Below are 9,297 nucleotides of genomic sequence, written 5' to 3' on the forward strand. Positions count from 1 at the left end.
TCTGGGGTTAAGGAGGGGGATTCAGCTGCAGTTAAGGCAGTAACTTCCCACTCCCACTACATTGCCTGAAGAAGCAGTGACATGCTAAACAATGTGAGGGCAGTGTTCATCTCACTGGGACAGAGATGTCTAGGAAGGGTCAGGTCAGCCCCTACCTTCCCTGCACCGTTTCTGTCTTTTGCCAGAGCAGGAGCTGGTGTGGCTGATTCAGATACAGACACCTCTGTTCAAGAGGGCAAGGCCGGGGGACATGAATCACTCACAAGGGTCTTCTCTTTCAGACATAGCTGCCATGAGTGCTACATTCATCTCACAATAGTAAACAGAGAATATTGCAACTGGGTCACTGGACAAATCCCCTTCACTCAGTTCGTGGTGCCCCTCCCCAGGTGTCCCTACTGAATACACGGGGAAGTTTGACACCTCCAATCACACACTGCAGCAGAGCAGGAATGACTCCCCTGGAGCCCATGCACAGAGGCACCTGCTCCACACGGCACACTCAGCGAGCACAAACGAGAGGTTAGGAAAGGGAGCTGAATGAAGGGAAAGGAGAGAGGCAGTGTGGGTGGTACTATGAGAAGTGGAATGGGTTTTGCTCAGAGAAGCCTGCTCTAACTTGTCAATGCCTTTTCCTCGTTGGACAGTGCTCCAAACCAAGAGCCAATGTTCAACAGCAGCTCCCTCAACGAGTTCCTCCTCCTGGCATTTGCAGACACACGGGAGCTGCAGCTCTTGCACTTCTCGCTCTTCCTGGGCATCTACCTGGCTGCCCTCCTGGGCAACGGCCTCATCATCACAGCTGTAGCCTGCGACCACCACCTCCACACCCCCATGTACTTCTTCCTCCTCAACCTCTCCCTCCTCGACCTTGGCTCCATCTCCACCACTGTCCCCAAATCCATGGCCAATTCCCTGTGGGACACCAGGGCCATTTCTTACTCAGGATGTGCTGCCCAGGTCTTTTTGTTTGTCGTTTTCATTTCAGCTGAATATTGTCTTCTCACAGTCATGGCCTACGACCGCTTTGTTGCCATCTGCAGACCTCTGCACTACAGCACAATCATGGGCAGCAGAGCTTGTGTCCAAATGGCAGCAGCTGCCTGGGGCAGTGGTTTTCTCAATGCTCTCCTGCACACTGCTAACACATTTTCAATACCACTCTGCCAAGGCAATGCCCTGGACCAGTTCTTCTGTGAAATCTCACAGATCCTCAAGCTCTCCTGCACAGATGCCTACCTCAGGGAAGTAGGGCTTCTTGTGGTTGGTATTTGTTTAGCTTTGGGATGTTTCATTTTCATTGTGGTGTCCTATGTGCAGATCTTCACAGTTGTGCTGAGGATCCCCTCTGAGCAGGGCCGGCACAAAGCCTTTTCCATGTGCCTCCCACACCTGGCCGTGGTCTCCCTGTTTGTCAGCACTGGCACATTTGCCTACCTGAAGCCGCCCTCCCTCTCCTCCCCAGCTCTGGATCTGGTGGTGGCTGTTCTGTACTCGGTGGTGCCTCCAGCAGTGAACCCCCTCATCTACAGCATGAGGAACAAGGAGCTCAAGGATGCCCTGAAGAAACTCATTGAGGTGGTACTAGTTCAGCAGCAATAAGTTGCCCATCTTCTTCACAAACAATTCCCAGTTTACCTCAGACAGCTCTTGTGCTTTGGGAGTTCTGCCTGTGATAGCCATGTTTGTACACAAATGTTTGAATTCATCCCACTTCTCCAGGAGCAGAAAACCCATGCGTCTGACCCAGAGGCCTTCTGTAAATCATGGTGTCAGAGCTTGCCTCCCAAGTAGCATCTCAGCAATAAAAGGGGATCACCTTAGTCCTGTGCCTGAATAATGGGCTCTTCTTCCCAAGTTGGAGCCAAGAATGTGCCCAGAGAATTGCACCCCAAAAGGCCCTGTTGCTGTGCTTGGGTTTTCCATTGGCAAAGGGGGGAAGCACTCATAGAGTGATGTTTGAGGGAATAAGGGCTGGATTCAGCTGTCACTTGTGGGTGCCCAGTGCCCCTGGGGAGGGTGAGTGGTCAAGAGGTCTCTGCCAGGGACTGTCCCACATATTAGAGGGCTGGTGACAGATGCTCATCCCTCTGGAAGGCAATATGGCGCCAGCTGGAGAGCACAGGACATCTCCAGGGGCAGCATGTGCCTGGAATGGCAGTGAGTGGAGACTCCCCAAACCAAGTGGAGTCACACAAAGTAAAGGGCCAAACCAGGGAATGCACCAAATCAGGGCCCTGCAGTCTCAGGAGAGGGAGTGGAGTGGGTCTAAGGACACCCCTGAACCATTGGAAATGGCCTGTGATTGCTCCAAGGACCCTCCACAGCTACAGACCCTGGGGAGGGTTTGTCAGGTGCAATGATGCTGGTCCAGATGGCTATGCCCTGACCAGGATGGCCAGTGAGGAGTCACCCAGGACCACTGCACATCTGCTTGCCCTGCAGAGCAGCACTGCCAGCCCAGGGCCCTGCAGGGAGCCCAGGACAGGGGTGCAGGAATGGCCAATCAGGCCAGCACGGACACACTGACCCAAAGAAAGGCTCTCTGGGGAGCAGGGACATCTCCAGAGAAGAGCAAAGGAGCAATTGTGTGCTTGTGGGGAGGAATAAATGAAAACCTGTTTCCATGTGTGTCAGCTCTGGGCAGGCTGCCCTGTCACTGGAGCTGCCTGAGGAGCCCCGGGGCCAGGACTCTGGTGCTGCCCTGGGGAGAGGGGCTGCCCGGAGGGGCTGCAGGCAGCCAGGGTTAAGGATCTCTGCTCATGAGAGCAGTGGAGACATGGAGTGCCTGGCCTCCATTTCCTTGTGCCATTGCTGGCCCCCAGGTGTGGGGCTGATGGGGAGGCTGACACCCCTCTCTGCCCCCCCGCAGCTGCGGAGAGGGCAGGGGAGGTGGGGAGAGCTGGGGAGGGTCTGGTCTGGTATGGAAAGGGCCCGGGAGAGGACAAATGCCAGCAGGCAGCTCCTGTATGTGAAGGGCAGTGTGGGAGCACACAGCCATATGCTTGCAGGGCAAATGCAGGTCTGCTGGGAAAGGCAGCAGGACATGGCAGGTGCAAGAGAGGAGAGCTCAGGTTGTTTCGTGTGCTTCACGGACACACTGGGGAAGCTGCCCCAGGGCCATCGTCCCAGAGCAGCCCCTCACATCACCCCTTTCCAGCACTGGCTGCTCACCCAGCTGTGGGGTGGTCCCTGGCCAGCTCCATCCTCCTGCAGATCTCTGTATCCCAACAGAGGGGAAAAGACCAGCCTTGCATGACTTCTCTTCTGCACCAGACACCAGCGGATCCTGGAGCATACCACTGGCTGGGCAGTGGGTGGGGGATCATTTAGGAGTCATTTAATGACAGCAGTTGCCATGTCCAAGACATCTGGTTGCAGCTCCAGCCAAGCTCTGGCTTTCCTCACTCCATCCCTTCGTGCACGGACAAGGTCTCGATGCTCCACCTGGGCAGCTTCCTCCCTTCCACCCTCTGTGCACTTCCATCCCAGCACCCTGAGCACTGGTGCTGCTGCCAGGGCAGAGGTGGAGGATCCCCTGGAGCGGTTCCTCATGGAGCTCCCCAGGGAAATGCTGTGTCCAGCCCCAGCCCCAGCATGGCAGAGGGGAGCTGCCCTCTCCCGACCCACCCTGGCTGTGCCAGCCCCAGGTGTTGGCTACATGTCCAGACTTCACTAGGAGACACTCTGGTTCGATCTCAACTGGAGAATGTTGCTGTCCCTTATTCTGAAAGTGGGAAAATAATAATCCGAATAAATAAATAATCTGGAAAAAAACACCACCCTTTCAAAGCAGAAATGCTTGTATATTATTGCAGTCTCCATCTACAGCTACACTCCCGAAACATCTTCCATTAGCCATACAAGATTTGAAGAAAATTACAGGAAGAGATGTGGTTCATCAGGGCTTTTGCATTTTAATGATCCCCATGGTGGATTTGGTGCTGAGTCCATGAACCACAGCTCCTCGCAGGATATTGCAGAAAATGTTCCAGAAGTCAAAGAAGCAAAGCCCAAAGTTTCTTTGAGTGTTAGTGGGTCCCACTGAGAGCCATGAGCAACAAAGACTCCCCAGGGGCTGATCTGAGCAGAGAATTGTGATCACTGACTACAGGCAGGCAAAGGCAATGTGCAGGTGTTTCTAATGCCAAGTCAACCTTGGTGTGTTTGATCAAGCAAAATGGGCAAGGATGGACACCCAGCCCCTGGGAAGGCAGATCCTTTTCTCCCATGTTTCCCAGGGCTCTTCCTGGGGGCTGGTTGCAGGTGGGGGTGCAACAATGCTGAGTGCAGGACAATGATACAACACCTCTTGGGGTCCCCTGAGGGGCAAGTTGCCTTCAGGCTTGCCTGTGCCCTCGACTGTCTCCACCACAAGCTGTCCTACACTGTCCCATGCCTGCTGCTGTGTCCCAGCAGACTGTAAACCTGCTTCCCCACCTTGCTCCCACTCCAGGATCTCCCTCCCTTTACTGGTGTCTCTCCATCCTCACTGGCTGTTCCTTGAAACACAGAGCCAGGAGATGATCACAGACTCCCTCTGGGTGATCTCTGGCAGCACAGCACTACTCTTTGAGTGACATTCATTCACATTAATGTCCAGCCTGAACCTCCCAAGCTGCAGTTTGTGACTGTTTCTCCTTCTCATGCTGTTTCCCACTACCAAGAGAAGCTCCTGGGAGTCCCACCCTGGGACACACTACTGCAGCTGTGGCCACCCCAGTGCTGAGTCCAGGGGGAAAATGGCTCCCCTTGTCCGCTGGCCAGGCTCTTCCTAATGCAGCCCATAGTCATCTGGCCTTATTCACAATGAGCGTACTCCACTGGCTTGTATAACATTTCTCACGATGCCCAGGCCCATGTTCTCAGGGTTGCTCCTCAGCTGGTAAGGTCCCAACCTGCCCTGATGCATGGAATTATCCTTCCCCAGGTGCAGGACTTGCCCTTCTCCTTGTAAAACTTCAGGAGGTTTCTGCTGGCCAAACCCTCAGGTTTCTAAAGGTCTTCCAGACTGAAGCTCTCTTGTGTCTTGTGTGTGTGTGTGCAGATGGCTCCCCCTGACTTGTGGTGCCTCTATGTAGATAACAGCATGAGGAACTGCAGGACACCACAAGTAATAAAAGGAGGTTCTAGTTCAATGGAATTGCTGGCTGAAACAGGAATTACCAGGGCAATAATCTCAGAAACACCAAATGAGGGTGCAAGCAAACAAACCCAGCGCCCATGGGAAAAGTGTAAACAGAAATGTGCTGGGTTTTTTCTGGGACAGTGTGATAATGGTGTGACCACAAGGCAGGAAAGGGAGGGTTGGATAATGGTGTAGAGGGACACTTGAGGTTCATGAGGGGTTAAACAGAGTATATTTAATGGACTGGGAACTGCATGGGGGGGAATTGCTGATGGGAGTCTGCTGGACACATGTGTCAGACGCCCAGGCGGGACTCACTGTGTGTATCCTAAGGGCCCCTTTTATCTCCTAGAACTGTTCCCTTCTCTCAGCTGTGCTAACCTTGAGTAGCTGCTGGCTGCAAAGCAGCTAGACATGGTTGACCAAACGGAATATTCATGTCTGGCCTGGATGGGTTTCAGTCAGTGTGCAGAGAGCACACGCTGGGGCTGTGATCACGTACTCTGCCAGTCCCCTGACTCCTCACCAGTTCTCACCGCACTCCACCCCCTGAGTGACAGAGACGTGGTGTTGGTGCCACCAGTGTGTAGGCAAGGTGTGGACATGCCTTTCAGGCATTAGCTGAACTAACAGCTAAGGTGTACAAGCAACTAAATTATAGCAAATATGTATAGTAAATTATAACATACATGCATACAAAACTAATCCGCCCAGAAGACTGGGAGTTTAATGCGTTTCCCCATTGTCCTAAATTCTACAGTCATGATGACAGTCACTGCCATGGGTTGTCCCACACTGATTTTTTGGATTTTGCATCACATAGTCCTAGTAGGCTCGTTATCTTCTGGACATTGGGTTTGATGTGCTTACTGCAGGTTTGTCAGTGTCCCAGCTGCCATCAGAGCACGGGGTTAGGATGGAGAGCAGCAATGTTGCGGCTCCACTCAGCATACTCATCAGGTCTCGGTTCTCTGGGTGAGAGTCTCCCAGAGGGAACATGGACTGGGGCACTTTCCCCTTTGATTAGCACCGGGTAGGTGCCTCCTGGCCCATCAGCAATGATTTCCCCCGCCAACTGTTTGGGTTTAGTCAGATCATGCACCCTGTATACCCAACACTGCCTGGATGCTGAACTGGCTGCAAGAATCTCCTGCCTGGATAGTGGGGACTGCTATCTGCTCAGATATCAGTTGGGCTGTTGAGTCTCCCTGTGTACATCGCAGGGGTTGGGATCTGGTGTAGTGGATCACAATTCTCACCTCCTCAGGACAGTTCAAGTCAATGACACCTGCAACGATGTCCACCACCCCGGAGAGCTAAACTACTGCTGGGCACCAAGTGACCATAATGCTCCTGAGGTATGGTGACCACCAACCCCATACTCACAAGATGGCGGCTCTCCAGTTCCAGGGTCATTTCTCTGTGTGACAATCGCAGACCCAACCCTGCACTCCCGGGCTTGGCTCACATGGGGAGGCAGGCTTGGAGCTGCAGCCCTTGCACTCTAAGCACACGTGGCTGCTCCATGGATTTTCCTTGGAAACGAGCATACGGGGTAGAGCCACATGGTGGGTGGTCACTGAGGCAGGTAGCTGCCTGAGGAACATTTGTGCTCCAACCTGTGAAGGTACCAACAGAGGACAATTTGTGCAGCTGCTCTTTGAGCAGCCTGTTCATTTGCTCTGTCAGTCCTGCCCTTTGCAGAAGGCAGGGTACGTGATATGTCCAGGCTATTTCCCGCTCTCCAGCCCGGTTCTGAACATCATTGCCTGTAAAATGAGTGCCCTGATCACTTTGGATTTCCACTGGGGAACCACATAACCCAATCAAGTCTTCTAATGCCTTCATGGTGTGAACTTGGGTGTCTGTGGTGCAGGAGCGGGTGTACAACAGACCAGAGCAGGTACCTACAGCAGCCAGGACATATCTGTGCCACTGGCTCTCCTGTAAGGGTCCGATAGGATCAGTTTGCCACACGTCCCCAGGCTTTTGTCCTCTGCAGATATATCCCTTATTGGTCCACAACCACTGTGGAGCTAAGTGGGTGCAACAGGGGCAACACTGCCTGGCCTCTGTGCCGCTGGCAGCTCCCCCTCCATACACGCTGCTGGTGGGGGATGTAAATGGGTAAATCCATGCTAAGTGTTCCCAGGCACCATCTCCTTCATGTGCCCAGAACTGTGATCTGGGAGGATTCATTCCATGGCTCACTCCTCACCAAAGTGAGGCTGAACTGCCTGCACCTCCCCAGGTTGTCCTCGTGGCTTTTTTGAAGATGGATTTTTTGCCTTTCTCCAATCATTGGGACTTTGCCCCATCTCCACAACCTTGCAAAGATGGTAGCGAGTGGTCTTGCACTCACAGCAGTCAGCTCTCACAGCATCCTCACATGCAGCCCATCCAACCCCTCTGACTTCTGTAGTTTGAGTTCTCACAAGGAATCCCTCACTAATCTCATCCACCATTGGCTGTTTTTCTCCTCTGGAGTCCTGACTCTAGGCACAACATCCCGGGAGACTTTGCTGGTGGAAACAGAAGCTAACAAGGGCTTGAGTTCCTCAGACCTATCTGCATCTGCTGCTACAAGAATCCCTGTCCCATTTAGCAGTGAGGCCATATTTCCCTTTTTATTCTTTGATTCTGACTGGAGCAGTAGCAGCTCATCTTCATGGTCTTGACGTCCCCCGCAAGTGTCAACAGTAGGGTAGATTTTTCTTCCCTAACACCAAGCCTATGATGCTGGACAATATTTCTAAATTCCTCCTTTGCCTCTCCCTTCTTCCCCCTGCTGTATGCTGCCCTATTACCCTGGAGCTCAGGTGTGAGGTCCCTGTTTAGTCAAGTTGGTCCCCGAGGTGTCTGCTCATTTTACTGAGTATCAGGATGGCCAATCCTTGTGCTTGGCAGGTCTGTCCTTAACGACCTGCTGGCTTTGCTGAGCTCCTGGGCCCTTGAGAGCTGCCTCCCCTGGGATCCCCCACCAGTCCCCTGAACAGGCCAGGACGTCTGCTCCTCTGAAGTCCAGGGTCTGTACTCTGCCACTGTCCTTCCTCAGTCCTCTCAGGATCTGGGACTGCACGTTTTCAGGGTCACGGTAGGCAAGGCTCACACTTACATCTCTGATCAGTTCCTCCCTGTTTTAGATTTCCAGATACAAGAAAGCATCACCCTTATTGGCCCATCTGGCAGCTGTGCAAAGAAGTTATCCTTGATGCCCTCCAGAAACCTCCTGGCCTGCTTGCACTCTGTGGTTTGCCCTTCCAGTTCATGTCAGGGGGATTTAAGTGCCCCTTACAACAACCAGGGCCTGTGATCGACAGACTTGCTCACACTGCTTATAGGAGACTGCATCCACCCCCTTACCCTGATTAGGTGGTCTGTAACTCCCATCATGATGTCACCCTTACTGTGATGCTCACCCACAAGCTCTCACCCAAACCCTTGTCCATCCCATGCCAGAGCTCCACACACCCGAGCTGACCCTTCACATAAAGGACATCGTGCCCTGCTCATCTTCCCTGACAGTCTCTCCTGAAGAGATTGTACCCTACAAACATTGCCTTCCAGTCCTGTGAGTGATCCCACCACATCTCAGTTATTCCAACCATGTTTCAGACCTCTGACAGCTTCTGCACTTCCAGCTGTTCCTGTGTGTACCCCAGGCTGCAGGCATTTGCATGTATTTGGGCTACAGAGCTTCAGCTGTGGCAAAGAGTGCAGACTGGTCATGGTGAAACCTGTTACCAAGAGCCAAAGACACCGTGTGTGCAATGGCCCCACTTCAGAGCAGAGCCGTGCTGGCATAGATATCAGGTGGCAATGTAGTGGTGAAAGGAGGTTCCCACTAAGAGAGCAAACCCTGCAGTGCCCAAGGCAAGGGAGAAACAGAGCTGGGCCGTGCTGAAATGGCAGGAGAGGGGTTCGCTGCCTGAGCTGATTCACAGTAGTGGGCATCTAGTGCCCTTTGAGATGGCCCAGGAAATTCCCCATCTGGCCCCCACCGGAGGCTCCAATAGGATGAGTGTCACAGTCACTCCAACAGAGCAAGCAGACACTGGCACATGCCTTGGACCATCTCTGTCTCTTCACATGTGGCCAGGTGTTTGTGTGTGGGCAACTGACTCTCACTCTCCATCTCCAGCGATTCCACTGGGAGCTTAGACAAGGAG

General features: G+C 53.2%; 1 protein-coding gene across 1 annotated transcript; it reads left to right on the forward strand.

The window, feature by feature from the left end:
* Positions 1 to 756: 756 nt before the first annotated feature.
* Positions 757 to 1,602, forward strand: LOC135326219 (olfactory receptor 14A16-like; the record flags this gene model as incomplete). Its single annotated transcript, XM_064504068.1, has 1 exon — positions 757 to 1,602. A coding segment is annotated over one exon (846 nt), but the record flags the coding sequence as incomplete, so codon positions are not given.
* Between the last annotated feature and the right edge of the window lie 7,695 nt (positions 1,603 to 9,297).

This window comes from Dromaius novaehollandiae, unplaced genomic scaffold, assembly GCF_036370855.1.
Source record: "Dromaius novaehollandiae isolate bDroNov1 unplaced genomic scaffold, bDroNov1.hap1 HAP1_SCAFFOLD_37, whole genome shotgun sequence".
NCBI classification, from domain to species: Eukaryota; Metazoa; Chordata; class Aves; order Casuariiformes; family Dromaiidae; genus Dromaius; species Dromaius novaehollandiae.